The sequence below is a fragment of the Panulirus ornatus genome, chromosome 65 (genome assembly GCF_036320965.1).
Source record: "Panulirus ornatus isolate Po-2019 chromosome 65, ASM3632096v1, whole genome shotgun sequence".
In the NCBI taxonomy this organism is placed as follows: Eukaryota; Metazoa; Arthropoda; class Malacostraca; order Decapoda; family Palinuridae; genus Panulirus; species Panulirus ornatus.
Genome location: NC_092288.1, coordinates 7,832,043 through 7,857,781, shown reverse-complemented (window position 1 = coordinate 7,857,781; position 25,739 = coordinate 7,832,043). Strand labels below are relative to the sequence as shown.

The 25,739-nt window shown below is 40.7% G+C and overlaps 1 protein-coding gene across 6 annotated transcripts in view; it reads left to right on the top strand.

Annotated features, from left to right (window-relative positions):
* Positions 1–25,739, top strand: part of LOC139746512 (uncharacterized) — a 294,662-nt gene that overhangs the window by 224,442 nt on the left and 44,481 nt on the right. For all 6 annotated transcript variants that reach the window (XM_071657830.1, XM_071657828.1, XM_071657827.1 and 3 more), the window contains one exon: positions 13,237–13,252. In XM_071657830.1, the coding sequence (XP_071513931.1) occupies positions 13,237–13,252 (16 nt within the window). The remainder of the gene's footprint in view (positions 1–13,236; positions 13,253–25,739) is intronic.

Genomic DNA, 25,739 nt, shown 5'->3' with positions numbered 1-25,739 from the left:
AATGTTTGATATTAGATGATGATGATGATAATCTAGATTTGTCAGGCCATCGATAATACGTTAGGGGAAATATATATACATATATATATATATATATATATATATATATATATATATATATATATATATATATATATATATATATATATATATATATATAGTAAAGTTCATGTGACGAAGGATGTGAGCTGAGTTGACAGAGTATATCAGGCTACACACGGTATGTCTAGTTTCTCCAGGAGTATTTGCTTAAGTCGTAGCTGATAAGTTATAGCTAGATTTTTTACAAATTGAATACTTGGAATTTGTAAGAAAATGGCTCTATAGAAAACGGACGAACCCTGGTGTGGCACCAGAATAATGATGTAGGAGGAAGACCAGGCCCTTTATTTTGCCTCAACAAGCCGCCGTGTTTTAGTGATACAATTTATTTTATGGTAGCTGAGACGACATGTGCTACTGAATACCTTGATGATTAATGTTAGTATGGTACATGGGAAAAACAGACGGAGTCCATTGGCTCATGTCTGAGTTATGTCTTGAACTTGTTCTTGATGAAGACAACAGAGGATCTGTTGACCCATGTCTGAGAATTTTCTGTTTTGACCTTGATTAGTTCACGGAGAGAGAATCACTTGCCGTCAGTCCGACTGTCGTGGATACGTTAATACATTTCAAGAAAATGAGTGGCAAGTAATTCAATAAGGAATCCAGATGCTTCGTTGTTAAATGTGATCGCCTTCGTAAGATTAACGTCGATGGCACGACAGCATTGTTCCGTCGCGCTCAAAGGTTTAGGAGAGTTGGTGACATTTTGCACTGGCATCCATGGGATTATTGTACAGGGGGATGTGATGAGAGATGTTTTGTTTCTGGAAAAATGATTAGTGCTTGAGTATTGACATTTTAAATGTAAAGAGGTCATGGTTCCCTTGTGTCGAGTGGCTGCCAGTTTAATTGTGATGAAAGTGACTCTTAGGAGATGGATCAAGACCTGATTATTAGAACGTTAGAAATGTATTTTATGATGTCACTTGCATCCGCACACAGTGTCTGTGCTTTCTTGTCGTCCATTTGTATTATTTGCCACTAAAGCAGTTTTGAAATATTACAAATTTCGATTTTTATCCAAGGAAGGTCGTATACGTGCCAAGAAAGATGTTTTTGTGTCGACTTGAGCTTCGGTGAATTACGTTAATGTGCGCCGTCTGCTTTACTGGCCTGCCAGACGTAAAACAGTACATGGTCTCCATAAGAATTAACAAGAATTTATGAAACTTCTTTCGAAGGCGGATTTTGGCGGATATTTTGAAGCATGGTATCAAGACAATATATTGTTGGTGTATTGTCCCATTGATGAGTTGTTTATTTCATCTATTAACGAAATATCTTACTCAGCAAACCTTACTTCCCACAAGCCTTTATTTTTCTTTTCTTTGGGAGTAATGGTTGAAAACTTTTCAGCAAGACGTGTCTAAAATCATCATTTGTGTCGTGAAGTTAGTCTAAGTAGAAGTCATCAATCCTTATGTTACATCGACTTGTATGGCACTGCATAGTAAAGTGGTGAACGTTTGCAATTGGTTGAGTAAGTAACCTTGAGATTGTGTTCACTTGACCTTTCACCCATGAGGTGCTAGTCACTCGCTCCATGTGGGATGTTTAATTCATACAACCAGGATACAGGAGTGTTTGGCGAACACCATATCCCTGTAACCCAGGCTCTTTCACCAGCCTGTCACCACCATTATGCCCTTCAGCGATATTCATATTTATTGTCCTGTTTAGTGACGACTCCTTGTAGCTGAGGTTCCCGAATCTCCGTCTCTGTTACCTGTATCCTTCAACACTGCTTTGTATTTACAAACGTGTTTGACGACCACATCATCGCCGTGTGCTGCGTGTTTGTCGATCACATCAGCGTCGTGTGCTACAACAGCCTTTCGTTTACCCATCCTTTGCCGTGTTGGGTTTTCCCCACCACCGCCGTCACACCTTTACCTCCCCCGACATGAGTGCAGTCTGCCTCCGCTTCTTACCTGCCCCCTGATGCCTCACAGTATGTCTCTGAACAGTTAAAGGTTGATTTTGTTTACTATAAATCCTTGTCATTCGTCAAACATACATATTACAATTTTTTTTATATATATAATTCGCACGAACAAGATTTAGTACCATCATTTGCTTTTTTTCTAGCAGGCTTTTGTTTTTTATTATTTTGATTCAAATTTGAGTGGCGAATGGCTGATAAGTTATCAGTATTGAGGTTTTTACCTGTCACCACCTCAGATAAGTGAACTTTCAGTTGATCCGTGATACGTCAGCCCAGTTTCCGTACCCTACTTCCCCCTCACCTTTTGCAGTATTATTTCCTGTCTGTCACGCTGGAATGCCGCACTTTCGCCTCCGGCCGATCTCCCAGCCTGTCTGCCAATGTTTTTAAAGGAAGTCATTATATTGAGAAGGATTTCTATAACCCCAGCACCCCGGTTATGGAGCTCCTGTGCCTCTTAGGCTGCGTTACAATCAGGAAATGATGGTCCCCTTCGGAGCGTGAAGTTTCTCGACGAGATTAAACCCACTTTCCTTCCATTGCCAATAATAGAGCTTCGCCGGAGTTCACTTGTCACTCGTGGTGTAACCTCACGTAAACACCAACGAATGATGTGTGTGTGTGTGTGTGTGTGTGTGTGTGTGTGTGTGTGTGTGTCAGTGTTTTTGCTGTGGGCAGGGACTCAAGATTTGTGAAAATCCTATCTTGGTTATGTTCCTGTGAAGAGGTCTTGTATTCCCAGGACCAAACCCGCACTCTTCGTCGACTCTCAACTTTTTTCTTTACATGACTGACAGCCCCGCAGAAAGTATACGACTAAAGACCTATATAAAGATATTTGCATGTTATTTCGCACTCATGACCCATTAAGCGTATAACCTTAGGCCCCGCACCGGACGTGCCCAGAATGTTTAGGGTTTTCAAAGATATTTTTCAAAATATTGTCTTGGAGAATATCAGGGAATAGAGGAATGAAAGATCTTTTGCTAAATCCTATTATTGCACTTGATATGTGATGTTGGAAGATTTAACGTTTCCTAAAACTTTAAACCCCTTTAAAGTATACTTATGCCTTGAATGTAAGCAAGACATCACTGTGGCTAGAATGATTAATACGATTCATCAAATCTCGGAAGGTATTTTCAGAGTTCTTTAGATGTTTTATAGAAATATTTTCATAGGCGGATATTATAATATTTCCCTTATTAGATAACGTAATTGTCGAAGTGTGTGGTAATGAATACATTCTGTGCATTGTATATTCAACATTCGAACCAGTATACATTTCCTGTAACTCTGATGTTTATGAAGGCAAAGTAACCTATGATGCAGCGGTATATGTTAACCAAATCTCTGCCCGTAAAAACTTCAGTTTTCTAGTGTAACTTGCAGAATATCCGTTAGCTCTCGGCAGCCGTGCTAAAGGCGATAAGGTACAGAGGAACAGAAGAAAGTAATGTAGGCAAGGTTAACCGTACCGTGGGGGAACTGCGCAGAAGGTTCATTGTATAAACGGCAAGGTCATATGAAGGAGGGTGAGCCCCTCATCAAGAACACCAAAATTATCCTGAGTTTCAACCTCGTGATGAGAATCCTGCAACAGGGCAGCGAGCACTGTAAGCGGTACGACAACCTCTCCGGCAGTGGCTCTGCAGCCCGCCTGGGGCAGACCATCCCTTGCTTCCCGGGCTGTGAGAATCCCTCAAGCCAAGGAAAGAAAACTTCACAAGTGACTGGGATAACGAGTTCTAGAACTTGCCCCGTTAACTGGGCTTACCTATGTCACCCACACAACATCAGGTAAAAAATAAGAAAAAGAAAATGTCCCTCGCACCGTCACTCAGCATGCTCTTGCTTGCCAACATTTGCACAAGAAGATATGTCAAGTTTTATTCACCTTTATTTTGATGTTGAATTCTGATTTTTTGTAGTTTGTGTATTTTCTAAACACAAAATGTCTCCCCTAGAGAAAAAAAAAGATATTAAAATACTTTTTAACAATGTGGATAAGTTCTCCCTCTGTCGAAGGAGGTATATTGCACTAGACTAAAAGTTAACGTTAATTAAAAGTTTTCGAGGACTTCAGTTGCAGGCACTTTTGCGGTATATTTATTTCTCGTAGAATTATGTTCATCCAACTCTGCTGTTGTTTTTTAAAGAATATAAATACTTTTCTTTCCTCAGCATTTTTTCAGTTATCGTGCTGAATACGGTTTTTAAAGGTACACTTGCTATGAATAGGAAAGCGGGGATCCCTTTTTAAGATGGTTGAATAAGGTACTTTTTAAAAGTTTTTTACATGCTGCTCCCTCAAGTTGACACACGGATCTTATTTTGTATTACGTAATTATTGTATGAAGCAGTTTTCTGGGTGTTTTCGTGCTTTTCTTGTGCATTCTGTAGTCTTGCCTTCTCCCGCTTCCCACACTTGGAACCCTGGAACTCTAATAGTCCCAGACGGCGTGCGTGCCTCGGGCTTGATCAGGCTGCCAGTGTGCGACCAGCCGAGGAGAGGTTGGGCGGCGCGCCCCGCTGACGGCAGCAACGGTCTTCAAGGTGTTCCAGTGCCATTATCTTGACACGGGCAAAGGGTCACATCGTATAAAAACCCAAAAGTTTGCCATAAATAAGGGTAGCTTTTTTATTGCCCCTCCCCCCCATAAAAACAGCCGAGTGGGATAGAGAATGATGTAATAACTGCTATTAGAATAAACGAACAGAACTACTTCACGGTGTCCATGAAACAGTGGTTTATATATGACATAGTTTTTGTTTGAATTTATAGCATACTTCATGGTTTAATCTGTTGCATAGGGAGGTAGAGCCCATGGCTGCTTGTCTTGAACTGTTTGTTGGTCCTCATCACCTACCTCCCTATACTGAAGGCTTTTTTTTTTTTTATCAGGTATGGTGAGATTACGCATTCATCGATCTTGACCTCTTTGTCAGAGATGGAACCGTATCGGGCGCGATCATGTAAACCTCACGTACACCAGACCCTCAGTGTGTGATCACTGGATTTCTGAAGTCATGTAACACATCGATTTTCTGCTTCCTTTTATTTTAGGATCAAGACGTGCACCTGCCTACGTGACCACTTTCTCTTGAGAACTCAAGTTTAGCATAACAGTACTTATGAAAATAGCTTATTCCGAATCAGAGAGCACAGCATTTATAAAGAATCCACAGCATAAATAGTTGTAATGATATAGACTGTAATAGTTGTATAACAGCTAGAACATACTGTCGCAATTAACCAATACAAACTTAAAGTAATGCTCAGAAAATCTTCAAATTGTTCTCGGAAAATATATAGATAAAACATACAATGAACTGGAATGATTTCATTTTAGTCATTAGGTTTTTTAGCCCCATGGCATTTAGACAATTAATTTTGAAAATGACTTGTTATATGCAGCAAATTTCATTACTTTCATTATGCCACAGGCTGATATAATTGAAGATCTGAATGTAGTGGAAGCCTCTGGAAGGAAATTAGTCGCAGTGCGCCTTTGTCAAGTAAGGAATGTGGGACACGTTATCCTTCCCAGGTAATAGTAGGCTTCTGCCATAGCCACAGGCTTCTCACATTGTGCACATCCTTGGATATGACCTTCCCTTCTGGGGCTCCCCTAGTATTGAAAGATAATGTTACATTAAAACCTAACAACCATCTTTATGTATACATGAAGGGGACTGTAACTGATACAGAGAATTATAGTCCAATCGGGCTTGAATTTGGTGGTTATTTTTGTTTCAGGATCTGTGTTATAATACGGTTAAAAAAAAATGAACAGGATTTGAGAGTAAGAGATTGAATATGACTAAGAGCAGTTGCGTTAGTGGCAGGCAGTTAAGATTTTTTTTTTCTATATGGTTGGTCATATCTAAACTACAGTATTTCATCAATGTGTTGCTCATGACGTTAGCATGGTATTCAAAATTTAACGTGTTTTTTTTCCCCTGTGCTTTAGAGTAACATTCATGTATCGGTACATGAATATCGGCAGGCGATAATACACGAGGATGTACGAAATCCAGTGAAGGTAAAGAAATGAGAGTTGCTTCTGCGGTAGGAGCCGTGCTGTTGCAGGAAAATCTTAGATTTTTATATGGCAGATATTTTATATCTTCAGTCCATACGAAACCTGTGTGATGTGATTCTCTTTAGTTATGACAAATCGTTTTCCCGAATTTAAGCAGTTTCAGGAAAAACAAGTTAACCTCATCAGCACGTCGAAACGATCCATGATTATGAGGCTTTGCCTCTGACCGCATAGCTTAAGGGCCTTCTTACCTTTGTAAGAAGTGTTCAAGTTGATGTTTTCCTGTGTTCTGTTAAAATACGTTCTAAAGAGAAAGAAGACAACCGCAAGACACACTCATTTTCATCTTTCCTTGGCCTCGTCTTTAGATGAAGCTGTGTTGTTTGTGTTCGTAATATCCGTAGTCGGTACCCCTTTTCAAATGTTAGTTTCCTGAATGTATTGCACTTTAATTACGAACTTGAAAACAAGATTGCGTTATATAGCAAAAGGAAAACATTCATCTCCAGAGGTTTATATCAGGCCGCCGTATGGAAGAAAAGCTGTTTGATTTTCATCCTAGATAATCGTACCTCCATTGTCTTTTCTGGAAAAGAAAAACAGAGTCATCGGAAAACGGCCATCATCACAAACACGTGAGAGGAGCCGCCTCCGACTGGCCTTGATGTTACCCAGGAAGCGTCCAGCGAAGTCAGTCGGGATAATCCCTCAGGAGAGGCTTTTTTATGTGTATATCATTTGTAATTAATTGTAGCTGGTTCACTTGGCTTTTATCATAGAGTTTGATAAACATCATCATTTTATTCATGTAAAATGCATGAGTAATTATTGATAAATGCCATTTGGCTTGCTGTTGTAATGTTCCCAATACGTATATGGAATTAATTGCTGTGATTTTTAAAGTTGAGAGAATATCCAGTTTCGTATTATGAAAACACATTTTGATCATTTCTATGACTCTTGCCACGTATAGCTTTTGAAGAAAATGTGTTTGTTACTGGTCCATAATTGCCTACTTATGTTGACTAGGCGATCATGAATGCGATGAAGGCTATCCATACATAAGGTTTTCCGGTTTTTACAGGAGATTAAAAAGATACTTTGCGCGACAAGATATTGGTTCTTATATGATGAGTTATAACACCAAAAGAGATAGGTCATATTTTTGGAATTTGTAGTAAACGGTGGTCAATAATTTGTCTAATAAGTTTAATAGAGATGATCTGAGACTTGTAGAAGTTTCACAATATAGCGTGTCGTTATAGCTGTGGTAATAGAAGTTACGTATATTCATATGAGACCACAACTCAGATTTGGCTCCAGATGGTTGGCCTATACTGTATGCTCTCTAACAGTCTGTTACAACATACGAGTCTACTATGATATGCAGGCCCCATCGATTACGTATGTATCGGTGAATTGGCAACCTCTGGCTGCTGGGACCTTGTCCATGGTAGCGGGCATTGTCCGATTACCATCTAGGTCGAGCTAGTAGCAGGGATGGCGCCGGACGTCCCCTAGACTGCCATGCAGACCCTGCTGGCCCATGCGGGCCCAGACCACCCGCTGAAGAAACCCCGGAGACCAGACTCAGCTTTTCCCAATGTTTACTTGCCCGCATATCTTTAACACGTCCCAATCATATTTTCATTTCTTGAAAAGTCGCCTTCTACGACACGCATAGAGTACGTGGGAAGTATTCTTTCTACCCTATCCCCAGGGAAATATATATATATATATATATATATATATATATATATATATATATATATATATATATATATATATATATACATACATACATAGAGAGAGAGAGAGAGAGAGAGAGAGAGAGAGAGAGAGAGAGAGAGAGAGAGAGAGAGAGAGGTCACCTTTATTGAGGCTGTATCGTTGAGGGTAATCTCGTCAAAGAACTTTTCGCTCAAAGAGTCTACATTTCCTCTCTGCTGGAAGTAGCGCAGCCAATAGCTGGACCCATTAGATAGGTCCTGGGATATATATATATATATATATATATATATATATATATATATATATATATATATATATATATATATATATATATAATACGTATCGTACTGGTTGCGAAGAATGGTGCACTTAGTCCTGATGTTGGACAAGGTTCCCGTCAAGTCCTGAGCGTTATACAACCAATTGTCATGCAGCTCTGGCGCCGAGATTCCCAGCTGGTCGGGATATGATGTTGACATGAATATGGAAAACTTGTTTGTCACATTACCTCTCATGTCATGCCAGATTCCCTTGGCTCTCTCCCCACCCTTTGGTCCCCCACCTTCCCTCAAACCCCCTTGCTTCCCGGTCTCCTTCGACCCGTTGTGCACGACTCAGCTCTTCGAGTACGATAATAGTAGAGTATGATGACAACTCTCGAGTACGATAATAGCAGAGTATGATGACAACTCTTGAGTACGACGAGTTTTGTCATCGTACTTTAGATGTTAAGTTGTCGTACTCAAGAGATTGAACATCCTAAATATGACTCAGATAATGCCATGCAAAATCGACCTGTACAATAAAGGCATTGACGACCTCCATTTTATGGATGATGTTGGCCCAACGAGCTTGGTGAATAAAACGTTTTCTCGGATATTGCGTGCCACGGGCACTCCTCCGGAAATCCTTTAGTGTGTAACTGATTAAGTCATACCTTGACACAGGAATGGGGTTAGCAGTGTTATGACTCGTCCACAAACATGACACTGACCATGATTTGAAGTTGATGAATGAATTTGTTAACGTATTACAAAGACGGGCTCTGCGTATCTTGAAAACTATGGACGTAAGACGTAAATGATAATATGATAGTGCGTGTGTGACCTCCATTCTGTACGATCTGTTTAGTAAACCACCGGGTACTTTTTTGGACATAATGTTATGCTTATCAAATATGCATCTCCTGCTTACATCAGCCATCGTTCGATGCCTAGGTCATCGTATGTAGCGCGAACTCTGATATACAGAACAGCTTCAGCGTACAGCTGTTATATATGATAGTTATTTCGTGCTTACACTCAAAAATGTTGATATAATAGCACTCACTCAGTAAGTCTGGGTCATTTCAGATCGGTGACCAGCAGAAAAAGGTTTATCTATGCTCTTTCCGGGGTGTGGTCCCAGCATGTGACCCAACCTCACATGTCTCATGATTATGGACTCTTGACCCCTTAGGTACGACGGTACGTTCCTTGAGCGATTCATGTGCACGACCGTGCGGCCACTACGCACGACTGTATGTCCATAAAGCTGTACATTAAAAAAAAAAAAAGATATCTGGTCGCTGAAGGGTAAAGTAAAACATCTAATGCTGCTCATGTATCGTGGCCTTACCGTCAGCTTGCACAAGAGAACAACAGCTGCGTTGTCCCTAAAGGTGAGAGGCTGGACACCATGAACCTTCAAGAAGAGAGAGACAGACCCGGGGATGATATTCGCTTGAACTCCAGACAAGAATTCTATGGCACAACTTTGTTTTTCCCATTAATTGATTTTAATTATATAACTCCAAAACTCCTTTTGTGTTGAGCTCCTGCAGCTTCAAGGCTGCGCTACATCAACCAGCAAGGAAATGATGGACATTGGAGTGAAAAGTTCCTTGAAGGTATTTTACTCCATTTTGTCCACTTGCAATGATACAACCTCGGCCAATGTGCCTATTACCCGTGGCTTAACCACCACATGCAGGCGGAGTTCGTTAACGCCGGTCTTCCATTTATTCTCTATTCCATATTGAGTAAAAGTTAGTGTCGTGTTTTGGTACATATATCAGTCATTGTATATATGCACCTATGTTCTTCTTACTGATTATATTGACTAATTTTATGAATTGAAAACTGGTTATGGTTTAAGGACGATTGCACTGAATTTTTCAGTAAAATTTTGGATTCACAAAGTATTTTGAAAATACATACTAGTAAAGTTTCAAACATATATTTATACCATGTTCAGGGGTACGATGATGGGAAACATAGTGCAGAGTACGATAAAGGTATGCCTAGAGGCCGTAGTTGGGAGCACGGTGAATGGAAGCCTAGTTTCCTTGTCAGGCGTACAATGAATTGAAGCAGTTTACCATAGTCAGGGATGGTATAAGAGGAAGCTAAGTTTACCGTATTCAGGAGCAGCACGATGAAGGAAGCTTAGTTAACCAGAGTCGAGAATACGGTAAAGGAAAGCCTAGTCAGTCATAGTCAAGAGTACGATAATGGGAATCGTAGATTTCTGGTATGTTTCAGTACTGCCTCGCTAACAGGGATGGTCAGTCGTTCTTTCTCTTGCTGACTCAGCATGCTGAGTACCATGTGAGTCGACATATTGAGTACCTAGTGACTCATCACATTGAGTACGGTGCAAACAGCGTCACTCACACCCAAGTGAAAGTCGAAAGTCACATCCGTTCTGCTTCAGCTCCCCGGTACAAACACTTCCTCTGTACCCAGTGGAGAGACACCTTCCATGAAGTTACAGTAGGTGATCTTGTGAGAAACTAGTTGGTCACACTGTAACTCCGGGGTGGGGGACCAAGGATCGACCTCTGGTTGGATATATATGTATATGACCTTGTCTCAACCCATTTACTCAAAACCATCTTCTTTCTTGCCTTATCTGACGACGAATGCATGAATGGTGCCTCATAACTGGTCCTTACGAGGCGCCCCTTCTCTCCTCACCCACGAAGCTACGACCCTTTGGTGTGATGGCATGACCCCTCCGGGAGGCCATACCATCAGAATACCGGGAGGGTTGGTGAGCGTGATGAGGGCGAGTCAGCATGATGAGAGAACTAGTGTTGCCTAGTATTGACTCAGCTGATGAACCGGGAGCACAGCTGTGGTTGTTAGCTATAATAACGCCACAACTGTGATTAAAGGTTGTTTCCCTGTTCACATCCTAGGTTTTCGAACCTGAATAAGTCTGTTGTTATAGAAATTGTCGGTTTCATGCCTGGAGATAAGGTAGAGAGAACACTACCCACGTACCTCCTGCGTGTCGTGGAAGACGACTAGAAGGAGTGAGGGATGAGCGGAGGGCTGGCAGTCCTCCACTCCTGTATCGTCAGTTTCTAAAATTAGGAACAGAGGCTGGAGCTCGGAGAGGTTTACTGGAAGCCTCAGTCATCTGTCTCTGACACTACCTCGACATGCTGGGAGAGACAAGCTGTTCCTAACGCTAACCTTGCCAAGATGGGAGAGGCAAGCTGTTTCTGGCCCTTCCTCGCCAGGCTCAGTAGATACAGGCGTTCCTGACGCTACCTCGCTTAGTTGGGAGAGACAAGCTGTTCCTGACGCTGTTTCACTAAGCTGGGAGAGATAAGCTGACCCTAACTCGACTAAGCTGGGAGGAACAGATTCATAGGCAATGTTTTACGTTTCCCAATGGCAATAATTCAATTGTAAACACTTTTTTTTTTTTTTTTTTGGAGACGTTTAGCTGATAATAGAGCAGTGACTACTGGTGGTAGAAAGAATTGACCAGGGTGATTAATGTGGTACTGGCATGATGTGCTGAGGGAGTGATGCGAGTGTTGGTGGTGGTGGTTGGAGCGAGGCGCCTCTCACCTCCCTCCCACCTCTCACCTCCCTCCCACACAGATGACCGTTCCCCTGATGGTGTTAGTGACCCAGTTGTATCATGTTATACCCGAAGGACCTGCCACTGGCTGCCATCCCCACTCCTCTTTGGTACGGACTCTACTACCACGACAACACTTAACACCACCAGCCTTCTATCACCACCACACACCTCTTCCACCAGCACTCCGCCAACACCAACACCCCCGTCTCTACCATCCCTCCAACACCACCCCAAGCTGGCCTACTAGTAATCAGTTCCCTGTTTGTACATTACGAGGCAATGAAATCTACATTCGTATACCCCAAATCAACTCCACTATCAAGTAGCTTTTTTTTTAGAATTTGTATAGTGCCACCATTTCGCAGTCTTACACTAAAACAGGCAGTTTCATGTCTCCTGCAACAAGCTTCTTGTTATAACCTCTTGTGATCATGCCACTGCATTTCATGAACATTTCACTGTCGACATCGTCCACCTTCTGTAGCAGTTTGGTGGTTGCATTTGGGTCACCCCTTTTCTTGTATCTCCATGACGGGTAGATCATTACCCCTCAGCCTCTCATTGCAGGTGTCTTGATTTGCTTGCTCTCTCTCTCTCTCTCTCTCTCTCTCTCTCTCTCTCTCTCTCTCTCTCTCTCTCTCTCTCTCTCTCTCTCTCTCTCTCTCTCTCTCTCGAATTCTCTCAGTTAAATCTTCTCTGCCTTTAGGTGACCAGACTTGGAGAGTTATAATCCAGTATTGGACAAATATCTGTGTGTCGATAGTTTACCAAACATTTCCAAATCAAAATGCTTAAATGCGGTTCTTGTATTTGCCTGCAGACTCAAGTGATGTGAAGGCCTGGCGACATATGAAAAGCGCATTGTCGAACCTTCTAGATATCTTTGACATATCCCTCCTGCTAGTTTCCCGCTAGGTAATCATCGTGTGTGTGTGTGTGTGTGTGTGTGTGTGTGTCTGGCTTTCCCATGGTTACTCTATCACAAATAGTACTTACAGATGACACAAGCGCAAAAAAAAAAAAAAAAGAATGAAAACTGCAACAACAATAGCAGTAGAAACCATCCCATCAGAAATCAGAAATGTAAGAAACGAAGGAAGAAAAAAAGCTGCCATAATTTTCCGGTCAGAATGAAGGAAGGAATGCGGTGAGAGTGCTTAGCCTCTCCTGCAGGAGCTCAGGAGCCTTGTTTTGGTTTCACACTAGCCTCGAACGGACTTGGATGGTTTATGTTAACCATGAGCTTCATGTTCTTGTTCCTAACCATGAGCCTCATATTCATATTCCTCACCATGTGCCTTACATTCATGTTCATATTCATGTTCATAACCATAAGCCTCATTTATATTCCTAACTGTGAGCCTCATACTCGTGTTTCTAACCATGAGCCTCATATTGAATCATGTTCCTAACTGTGAGCCTCATATTCATGTTTCTAACCATGAGCCTCACATTGAATCATGTTCCTAACCATGAGCCTCATATTCATGTTTCTAACCATGAGCCTCATATTCATGTTTCTAACCATTTGGTTTTCTGTTTCAGAAACATGGAGAGAAAGGTGAGTCCAGGACGAGTGTTGTAGACTTGAGTCAGCTGACGTAAGTACACTTGTCTGCACGCACTCGCCGCACGCATTCACACTCACATGCCACAGATGATATACGTGACCGAAATTATAAAATGACAAAGTAATCCTCAAATATTACGACACTGGAGAGTGAAAGTTTGGTGTGAAGGACTGGCTCTAGGTTGGTTAGGTCTGGCATATGCTTGGTGTGGTCTAACGCATACCTAGTGAAGGTCTGGAATATACTCGGTCAGGTCTCGGATATACTTGGTGAGGTTTAAGATCTCTATAATATGGTGAGGTCTGGGATATACCCGGTGCGGTCTGGGAGAGACCCTGGATGAAAAATGGTCTCTGCAGGAGGAATTGTGGAGACAAACAGTTTAATGATGAACATAGGATCCTTGGGAGATGGTGTAGGAGCCTTGGGAAGAATTTTTTTTTTTATTTTAAAGCCTTGCGATGTTTGTGGAGCCTTGGAAGTTGGTGGTAGGGCAAGGGCCAGAGATCATTCTCATGATATACGAAAATTTTGTTTTTACATATTATTCGTTTTGAGCTTCTCGTTATTACATTGGAGAGTTGATAATTCGCTCCCTCCTCCTTCTCTTGACGAAGTCTTAAAGGCACGCGTCTGGCCATTTGATAGGGAGGATGGTGCATTAAGGACGATTTTGGCTGAACTCTGGCACCTGAAGCGACGACCCCAGAGCACGACGGTACGACCTTTGGGCACGATGTTGCGAATGTCGGGCAAACCTTAACCGGTTAAGACCGTTAAGAAGCCGGAAAAAAAAATCATATAATTAAACCCAATAGACGTATCTTCATACTTAAAGATCGTACCGTCACACTTATCAAGTGTATCAACACACACATCTTCAGTGCATCAGGACCATGAGCCTTATATAGGTCGAGACCTATGAATATCATTTAATCGATATTTCGGTGCATGGGAAGCATCTCTTGAAAGAATGTGCGCGTATGTGTCCCCCTTTATCCTCCATCGTATTCCTTGGAAAGAGCGGGACTTTCCCCCCCTCTCCTCAAAATCATCGTATTTGGACGGTTTTGTTAAGGGTCGGTAGAGACAGGTGGAGAAATTGTGTTCACGCTCGCACGTGAGTGTGTGAGAGGGTCTCCAATACATACTGCGTTACAAGTCCTGCCGCAGGCGCGGTTGGCATGAAGCCCTCTCGTGAAGGTCGAGAGATGGATGTCGTCTTTAGGAAACTCTTCATTTAACATTTAGTCCGGTAGTAGGGCTGTCGTAAAACGGTTTGTAATTGTAGTAAGCTTTTGGTATTTCCTTTACCAACGCTAATCTCTCCAAGGCTAGAGCACCCTGAGACGAAATACCGATAGATTTGAATGATACAGAAATAATGTTTAAAGAGGTATAGGTTGTGCGTGACGGGGTATTGAAAAATAGGGTTGTGGGGAGGCAGAATGGTCGAACGCAAGCAACTGTCGACCACTCTGCGGCTCCCTGCAGCGCAATATAAACTGGCTCGACCCACGTTCTCTGCAACTGACTCGAAAGTAAAATGTCAGTGTATGAGTTAGAGAAAGAGTTGTAAAACTGAATCGCAGTACGAGAGTGTTGTGACTAGCTTTTGTATTATTGCATGACATTAAAAAATATGTATAGGATTTTTTCCCCCGAAGGTTGTAATGAGAATTTTCATTTTTTTTTCTTGTATCTTTGACTGCATGTTTTGTGTATGTTTAATGATAATTGTAAAAAAAGAAAAAGTCCATCAAGTCAGTGAGCAACAGGAACTATTGTTGGTGCCTGAATGTGATCTGTGCAGGAAGTGTGGATAAACGGATTTACGTTGGTATGAAATCTTCCTTGTAAAAGTACTTATATCCATGAAGCTTTCTTATTCTAGAATGATTATCGAACACTTTAAAGAACATATTCATTTCTAGAAGACATAATCTTTAAAAGAATAATAAAATTTTGAGAGTTAGCCCCAATGCGAAAATTATCCGGAGGAAAAAAAGAAGTACTTTTAAAGTGACGATGAGATCGGAAAAGACATGATAAGAATGCAAAAAAAAAAAAAAAAAAAAATCCTCGTTAGTGGATGATTGGGGATTAGGTAGACAAGCCGAAAGGTTAGCTGTTCTAGTGACGTCACGGCTTTCCGGGCGTGTACGCAGACGTCAGTACGAAGGTAATGCCTGTTCCCTCACCTTTTTTTTGCTATACTGTAAAAAAAAAAAAAAAAAAAAAAGGCGTACTTTATTGTTGCGCACTTCGATAACACTCACCGTCGTTCTCACCTGATATTTTCGTAGTTTACTCTTCGTATTATGGGATAACTTGGAGAATGTCAGAATATTGATGACCTCTTATGATGCTACCCCTTCAGTAGACCAGAGGACCCAGAGGAAGCGTGGAATGTGGGAGATGGCCTTCGATTAGGACGTTTTTGCCCGTGCAGTGTCAGTCCTTGTAGAAGAAAAAAAGACTGCACGAGCTTTATCTTAGCTACGCTAGTCCGACAGATTACGGGTAGGTAATATTTCGAAATGGTTATTATTCTGTAAAGTGCGATCGGGAGTTACGTCCATAATCTTTTAATTGTAGGCTCGGCTACGGAAGAATCTACCAGTCACGTTATTCGTTCTTTTTACGGACTTGATGCTGTGATAAACGCATGGAATCGTATCATCGATCTAATGTTGTAAAAAAAAAAAAAAAAAAACAGGCAGAAGCATAAAGCCATGGCAGTCTACCCCAGAGTTTGGATTTTTTGTGTGATTCACTCCACGCGTCACACCAGGTACTCCCCCAAATAGAATTGGCAGTTGTCAAAGAAAAATAAGTGTGGGCGAAAACTAAATAAACTATATGACAAGCCTAGCAGCAAGTCGTGCAGTGAAGCCAAAAAGCAAAACTTTATATTTTAGCCAAGAAAACCGTATTAACGAAGCCTATTAGCGAAGTATATGCCGAAGTCAAGCCTCAAAACGTTATGGGAAGCTTTTAGCGACAAATCCCATAGGCTAAACTCAGGGCCGTATTTAAGCTTCTTGGGGAGGGATACTCGATTATAGGGACCTATGCACTGACCCAGGGCCCATGTAAAAGGATTACTGAAAGTAGTAACGATATTACGTCGTGTTACACTGCTAAGATACAAATGTGTACCACAACTTGAGGTGCCTTCACGTAAGAGAGTGCCAGAATTAGATTTCAGTATGTGTACCAATGAATCACTCAGAATGTTATCAGTAGCCAATTATGATTGATAGAAGTCAGTCAGTTCGGCAAAACCTCATAGATTAAAGTCATCGGCAAAACCTCATAGATTAGTCATCGGCAAAACCTCATAGATTAAAGTCATCGGCAAAACCTCATAGATTAAAGTCATCGGCAAAACCTCATAGATTAAAGTCAGACACACCGGAAATGGCGACGTATCGCTCAGAATTCAAACGATAATGGGGACTGAATATTTTTTCACGGTGACCTAAAACTTTCTTATCCCCCCTCCCCACCCTTAAATCCCCTTATGTTTCAATCGTATATCGATCCTCGGCCACAAACCGTATGACAGTGTCTAGTCAGAACCATAAATCAGTTTGTCTACAAACCTCTGTGGCGAATTTTAGCCATAAACCGTATGTTAAAGCCTAACCACAGACGCTGTGGCTACATGTAGCCCCCACATACTAGGATCAAGCCTTTATGTTGCTTAGTATCAACTATTGGCCGGCCATCCCTAGAGTAAATGATCCATGGTAACCAAGGCGAAATATATTAAGGTCAGCTCTCCACTGGAAGTGTAGCGTTGTCATGCTTAGGTGCCTCCGGGATGCTGAGTGAGCATAATGCTCATCATATTACATGGGACCCTGGCTCAGGCTAGGGCTTGTGTATGTGTGTGTGTATGTGCGCTTTCCTACATAGGAGTGATATGGTACATATTGTGTTTACTGTATGGAAGTCCCGTTTAGATGTCGAATTTTTTTTTTTTTTTCGGATCGGTTGCTCCGTTTATACAAAGGACTGATCCATCCTGGCATGGAGAACTGCTGTCACATCTGGGGTAGTTCTAGCTCTGCATATTTACTTGACAATTGAGTCAAAACCGGTTCGACTTATAAACTCTCCTAGGCTAACGTCTAAACTTGACCCGCTTATCCTACGCCGCAATGTTGGTTCACTTTCCCTCTCTTCTATAGGCAGTAGCTTAGTCTTTGCTTCCTAGAGCAGGCTGCTTGTGTAGGTAGACCACGCAATACTCGGCAAGCTGCTGCGTCACATGATTATTGTGTGGCGCAACTCAAGGGTGGGCTGCTTTGTTAACTGTTTCTTTCCCGGCACCTCGAAGCTTTAGAATTAGAACTCTCTTCCTTCTCCAATCTTTCCAAACTGTAACCTGGCACATTTTAAAAGTCGGGTTTTTCACTTCTTGCAGAATCCATATAAACCTTTCCGTCTCTTAATTTCCCCGTTTATTAATCCTGCTATTTTTATCAGGAAAAAATAAACAAGCATGTTTATAATGATCCCAACTATATATTCGTCTTAATAATGGCAACACGAAGCCTTTCGCCCTGATCATCAATACACTAATCATACTACTCTAACTCATACTAGAAGTCTTATGTTAAGGGCCACTTCAACAGTATCCGCTGCATATTCTAAAAGTAGTGCTGTTTTTGAAGACGTTCTTTCCAGCTGTGTAACATAAATTACGTATGGTTGAAACACACGAGTTCATTTATGTTATTTTTCGTAAAAACCTTGTATTCATATTCCAATATGGTGTGTGCTCTTAAAGTATTGGGAAGGTCGAATAAAGTGCTGTCAGAAATGAAGTTATGCCAGAATGCTATGTTCGTGTATATATTATGACGGCCGTTGTCAAGTGTTAAGATTCCAAGATCAGAGCTACGGGAAATTGCGTCATGTTCCCCAACCTCGGCCGTCGGCAGCGAATGATTCCTCTGGATAGCTTCAGTTGCGTAGTGCAGTACATTGTGTTCAGTGTGAATCAGAGGGATTACCAACCGGTTACAGACGAAATCATTCAGAATTAGACGTGTTCCAAGCGTATGTGGCTCAGTGTAGCAATGAAGCGATCGGTGACAGCTTGATTGAGGATTTGTTTGATACTGACACAAGTTAAGGAGTCGTCCTTTGACGATACCTGCCAGGTTAAATATGCTGAACTGGTAGTCATGATGATAATCATCGAAAGTATTTTATATGATATGACGCGGTATATTCCGAAAAAGAATCCTGATAAGCTGTAGTGTTTCATAGTACTGTAAAATAATACTGTGGAAATGATTCCTGTATTGTAGGGTGAACATGATATTTATAGTAAGGTTATCCGAGCTCACAGATGTGATATAACAGGGAAACCTTACTGCAGTTATCACATAACCATACACAACACTATCAACATGACCCTCCGATGCTGACGTAAGATGAAGCGCCATATGATAATATGGTTATCTTGTGATAATGCTTAGGATAGCATTATCAGGCGTTTGCTGGGTTGGTGGAGAGCAGAAAGCGGCCATGCTCTCAGTCTGTCTCCTGGTGGTGCAGTGGTGGTTGGGGAGGTAGTACTTGTCTCAGCAGAATTTGAATTCGTTCGCAACAGCTGTTGTACTGTCTAAAAAAAAAAAAGAATCGTTCAGTGTTGCTGTTTGGATGATTCATATTCACTTAACCGTTCAACACAGCCTTCCAGACTGCGAAACATTATTGAAACATTCCAACACGATATAAATGTTAACCTCTTGCTTGTGTGGTACTGTTGTTTGTACTTGGGTTAAGAACTCAGTCCCCACTCTCGCTCTGGAGAAATGACCAAAACTGGAACATCGTTGGGAGGACGAAATCCCCCAATGATGATTGTGACGGTGTGGTGGAGGATCAGCGCACACCTTGTGGATGAGGTTGCAGTTTAGGATCCTTGTGGAGGTGTAAACAAAATTCATGACACTCACACACACACGCATATCATACTACCTATCTCTGTGGAGACCGGGTGGATGCACTAAACTACAGACCAGTTTCCCCAGACGAGAGTGATTTGTAAAGTATTAGAAAAGATAATCAGAAAACAAATCGATGACTTCTTGCAAAGAAGAAACTTACCCAAGCGAGAGACAATGCTTTGTCAGGGAAAGGAGATCATGTGTAACGAACCTCTGAAATTTCTGTGATATAGAAGCTGGTTTTTAAAGATGGAATGAAGGAGGGGCTATACCTCGATGGGTAGATTATCGTAGTGGACGGGAACAAAGGACGCACGTTGGGGAACCTTCTCGAAATGGGTTGTGGGGTCACCAGTGGCGTGCCGCTGCAGGGGTGGGAGCATTGCTTCTCTTGTTCCATGAAAATGACTTGCTAGAAGGTTGGAATCCTTCTTGAATACGTTTTGCCCATGATACCAAGGTCGTGAGAGAAGCGAAAAGGCAAAGAGCATTACATCAACCCACACGGGGGACTAATTCTAAAGTTGTTCTGTTACATGGTTGAGGAAATCCAGCCTGAGTGTATGTATTGAGGATGGGACGAAGCGAAGAGGGGTCGCGATATGAATGTTATCTACTGAAAAATAACGGCTTGAATCTGTGTCACGAAAGGGAGAGAGAGAGAGAGAGAGAGAGAGAGAGAGAGAGAGAGATTTGGTAGAAGATATTGTCTATCTGTCGCCAGTCCCAAGTAAAGGAGGCATACTGTTTGCTGGCATATATTAGAGTAGCTTTCAAATATATGGATAATGAAATTTTCAGCAATTTGTTCACATCCGACATTAGGCCAAAAGTAGATTATGCTCCTCAAGTTTGGTCACCGCATTTAAGGTTGTTCCAGAGAAGATGCAGAGGAAGTGAACAAAGATTGTACCCATATTAATTGAGCTTAGTTTCATAGAAAGGTTAGAAACCTTAGATCAGTCCACCATGGAAGAAAATGGAATGAGGGTAATCAGGTGACTAGAGATAGAGCCACAAAAAAAATCTTAGTTTATTGAAATAAAAGTTTTTTGGGGGTTGAAAAATATGGGAGGAGTTTGTCGGAGGGTTCTTGTGAGTACAGTGAAGATAAAGCTTGGAAAAAGAAGGAAAATAGGGTAATGTGCCCTGGTGCTTAACCCAAATGCACCATTGTGAATCGGGGTGACCGGATTACAAGCTTTAAGCTTTTAAACCAGGTTGATGAAGCCATCAGTGAACAGTTCCTCGAGAGATGCAGAAGGGTAAAACAGCCAGAGGACATATCGTGAAGTTAAGCAAGAAATTTGTTAAAAAAATGTAACGCGCTTACTGCTTAAGAGGAGTGAAAAAGTAGAATAAACTGGTGATGATGTGGGCAGCTTATACAGCTTAAAAGGTTTTCTGATACATAGAGAAAGTTTAAAGGATGGGGCCCTCGAGTATAAATTTCCCTTCCCAAATAATACAAAGAGGTAATTACAGAGTTGATTGTACATCCGCTTCTCCATATTCTTATATTGTCTCCACCACTTCCTGATTACTACATCGAGAATGCATTCTCTATATTTTTCTACAAAGCAGAACTGAAAATGGATGCCGTAGTGCCCGATGCATCCGTGAGGCTTTTGCGTCTTTATGAGTCTGTGGTACGAGAGGATGTGATGCCCGTGTCTTGGCTGACTCGACGAGATAGCAGAGGAATAGTCAGTCTAATGCTACTGGCTCACCCTGGCCTCTCCCCGCCCGGGGCCGCCACCTACCGAGCATAGGTTGACTCTTAAGTACGCAAACTTACCTGCTTCACTCTGTGTGAAGTTTGGAGGGTGCAGATACTGCTGTGCTCTTCTTCCACACTGGCATGAAGGTCCACAAAGTTCAGACACCACCATGCTTACGTGGTGGACTCGTTAGGGAAGGTAATGAAGCGGTGCCCACAGTATAACTTCTTTATAACTTCTTTGTCTGAGGTTGGAATCGCTTTCTTATACTGCAAGTAGAATACTGAATACCTGAGACGATTTTCTAACCCTGTACTCTGTTTGAATTCAAGTAAGATGGCGTTAAAAGAGGAAATAGGATTTTAGAATGAACTATCATATCTAATGGAGAGATTTTACGTAGGCGAATTAACAAGAAATGATATCTGTGCAGTTTACGACGGGTAGAAGCTGCATGTGGCGAGGCTGTGAGAGACGAGCCATATGTCAGCTCATTTCTCACAGTGGATCGTCAACATCCTGTTTGTTTTGTTTTTCCTTGTACTATTCTGGTAGTTGCTATATGGCGAGATTTTTGGTATGTTTCGTTAATGTAAATTCTAACTTTCCGAAGGTCACTTCTTACATCATCGAGGCAGATATAATATGATATCGTAGTAGTAGTCGCGATTTTATTGCCCCAAACGTAGTACTAGAACGAATAGGACTGGAAGTGGCGAGCCACACCCATTCCCTGCTTGTGGGCCTTGTGTGTGGGATGTGTTCTTCCTGGGACTAGTGCACGTGAGGCATGGTGTTGGACCTTCTTTGGTGTGCTTGGTGGCTTATCCCAGAGTAATGGTTTAAAGGGACAAAGGACACCATCTACCTTGTAGCTAATCTAAAATCGGCTCTTAGGAGACGAAGAGGTGGAATGACAAAGATGCAAATTTTCAAAATGAGAGTGGTATGTAAGAACATTTGAGAACCTAACTTTTTTTTTTTTTTTTGGTTGTTAATCACATGATAGTTTTATTCTCGAAAAACTGACCAGCTGTTGTAGAGATACAGGTTTATGAAGAGACCAGCGACCAGTCTTGAATGAAAATGAAGTTATTTCGTACTTGAAGTTGATACTTGGCAACACTAAACATCTGGTAGCTGTAAGCATGGGAGTTTAGTTCTATGAAACGTTAGATACGATTTTCGTGCAAAACTGACCCGGTTATTACTTAGGTCGCTAGCGTAAATCACTGCATCACCTAAGCAGACACATATATATGTATCTCATTTTGAGGGACCAGAAGGGTAAGAATAATCGTCCAAATATATATGAATTATCATTTAATAAGTTTATGATATACCATGTAGCTCAAGGTCGGGAAGGGCGATGGTTCTCGTCCGCCACCGCCACCCCGTTAGATACGCCCATGTTGTGAGGACAATTTTCCTCTGAAGAGTTTACCAACACTTTGGCTTTAATTCACACATGTGACCCACTGTGCACATCGGTTAAGCCATCATACCTAAGGGTCGCATCATCATTTTGATGGGATCGTGATTTTATGTACCAGAGCCCCGCGGAATATAGGAATACACTGAGCCTGAATGTCTGTTTTCTAGGATGCTACACATGTAATGTTTAGATGATGTTCAGTATTTTTGAAACCTTAGAATCCAAGATAAGCAGCCATCACACAATTGGCACTTTTTCCAAGCCTTGCAACTTTAAGGATGATGAATTTTAAAAAGATTTAACACAGCTTTGATAACATGTTCTTTGTCGTAATGAAATGAAATGACGGAATAACAAGATTTACATGAAAGGTATTCCGTGTTCTTATATCAGAAACTTGTCATGCAACCAATGGAATTTAAAAGTTCCATCTGACATCCTAACCTTATCCGAGGTTTTATACCACGGGCTATCCTCCTGTCTGTGAAGAATTTTGTTCATCATTTCTTTCCATCTTGTCGTATGTGATTTCTTTCCGTTTTTGGTGATCGTGAGGGTATAAGATTTTAATTCAGTGAGTAAGAACTTGACTATGCGGGAGGGTCGAAAAAAAATGTGAACTATCACCCATCCAAATTTGAAGATGGATTCGAATCATGAATCAAATAATGTGGTGTGTTGTGTGTGTGTGTGTGTGTGTGAGGAGAGTGCAGGGCAGTTGAGAGCAAGCGTTCACTGTCTTCACTGTATAGCTTTGGCATGGTAGTAGGTCTTGCGATTTGTGGAGACGGCGGTGTTTGTAAATTCGGAGTGATGGTCGTGTCCAAAGCCGGTCACAAGTGATGATTAGACTGGTAGGGTTGTGCAGTGGAAGCGATTGAGTGTAGGGTGACAGAAGGGTGCAGGTTTGATTGTTTTGTCATATATATATATATATATATATATATATATATATATATATATATATATATATATATACGTATCTGGATGACAATGTTGCGTACTCTAAAGAAAAAAACTCAGGGAATCGTTGACTAGATCTCTACACGGGAATACATTTCACTGTAATATAGGGAAAACGCATCTTTACAAACAACCCTTCAAAAAAAACTGGAATTATTTGGGTCGTAATGTCATTGATGCTGAAGCAGGAAATTTTTTGTAGATTACCGTGAATGAAATACAAATGATAGGCTCATTGGCTCTCTCTCTCTCTCTCTCTCTCTCTCACTCTCTGTCATACACGTATTAATCGTACTATAAAGTATAATGTCGAGAGTTAGTTGATTTCCCCGTACCTCTATGCAATGCGCAAAAATTGAAATTACAATTAGCTTTACCGAAAGCATAGGTGGCAATAGTTACTATGCCAGCTACGGCTTAATGACGCTACAGTTATTACTTTCATAATCAAGTTCGGCATGTTAATATTACCTTTATCACGTCATTTTTAGAACAGGTTAAGTGGGCTCCTTTGGCGAGAGGACCTTCACGACGTCACACTATTTTTCGTCTTCTGACAAAGATCATTGCCATGTCAAAGGTGACGTTCTTGCGCTATTCCTGCTTGCAGTTACTCTTTCTATTATTCGGTTTTTGTCATGGATTTCAAGATTATATAACTTAACGATTGATGAAAGATACTTTTCTTTCCATAGAAATATAAGTTACTCTATATTTTTGATCGTACATTTGGATCCATTCACTAGCATTCATTTTATGGTTTTCGTTGATGATATATTGAGCAAGGTTTAACGCGAGTCTTGCTTTGAAAAATTAAATGTTTATGTTTCTTTCCTTTCTCTGTTTGATACTTAAGGGGTGTTACCGGACTCCGCTTGCTCTTGGTTACACTGCTAATGAAAAGTCACCCTTGGCAAGGTTGTATCATGTTTACACGAGTTGAATCTCGTCAAGGAAGTTGCCACTGTAAAGTAATCCATCATTTCCCTGCTTCTGAAAGTAGAGCATCCTTGGAGGTGCAGGAACCCTTTCAGTGAAATGGATCGTGGGGTTACATGATGATAGTAATTGATTAAGTAATTTAGGTAATTGTAAGAGGATTTGGAATCGGAATGGTCGCTTACCATGGCCATCACTGTTGCACCATGTCTGTAATCGTATAGTGTAATGTTTATTGATTTCATTTTCCCCTCTCTTTTTGCATCATTCGTAATCTATAATTTTACTGATATGAAAATAAAAGGACTTGTATTGTCTTGCCTGTAGCTTGTATGTAACTTTCGATCAAAATTATCCTAAGATATTACGTCACGTCGAGCGTTTTTGTAACAACACAAATATAAATATATATATATATATATATATATATATATATATATATATATATATATATATATATATATATATATATATATATATAGTTGGAGGTTTGTATGTTCTATGAAGGTGCGCGTTCATATGCACTTCATTCGTGTGTGTATATATGTATATATATATATATATATATATATATATATATATATATATATATATATATATATATATATATATGTGTGTATATATATATATATATATATATATATATATATATATATATATATATATATATATATATATATTATATATATATGTATGTATGTATGTATATATATATATATATATATATATATATATATATATATATATATATACATATACATATATATATATATATATATATATATATATATATATATATATATATATATATATATATATACTTTCTCGTCGTAATTCTGCTGATCGTATATACAATTAGATGCCATGCACTGCTCATTGTAATTACGTTTGTAATTAAGAATCAAACAGACATTTCGTATTAAGTATAGAAGTAACTCATGGTTTTAAGTATTCTGAGTGTCCATAGGAGATTGTTTGATGGCGGTCAGTATAATGAACATTCTTCACATTCTTCCCGCTGTTAGTCGCTTAGAATGATTGTGGTCACACATTAAGTGTGAGAGAGAGTGTGAAGTATTGCCTCGCATATTCGTTCTTGGAGTAAATCCGGAACACTAATGTGGACTGTGCTGACAAGCCTCCATGATTTGGTTGCTGGGGTATGGGAGGTTTGGTGACTCGTCTTGTTAATTAATATATATGTGTTATAAATTTTGTATTGACATATAACATTAAAATGTGAATGGACCTTTTCTTTCGCCCAGCGAACACATGGTTTCCTTTTTGTAGGTCGGGACAAAATTATTTTAATTCCTCGAGAAACACTAGTTGGTAACGGTGCACTGTGTGTGTACACACGGCGTGGCAGACTTGACGTACCTCACGTCACACACTCATAAACCCATGTGATCACTCAGACTTCTTTTTACACCAAGTCTTCCTGAAG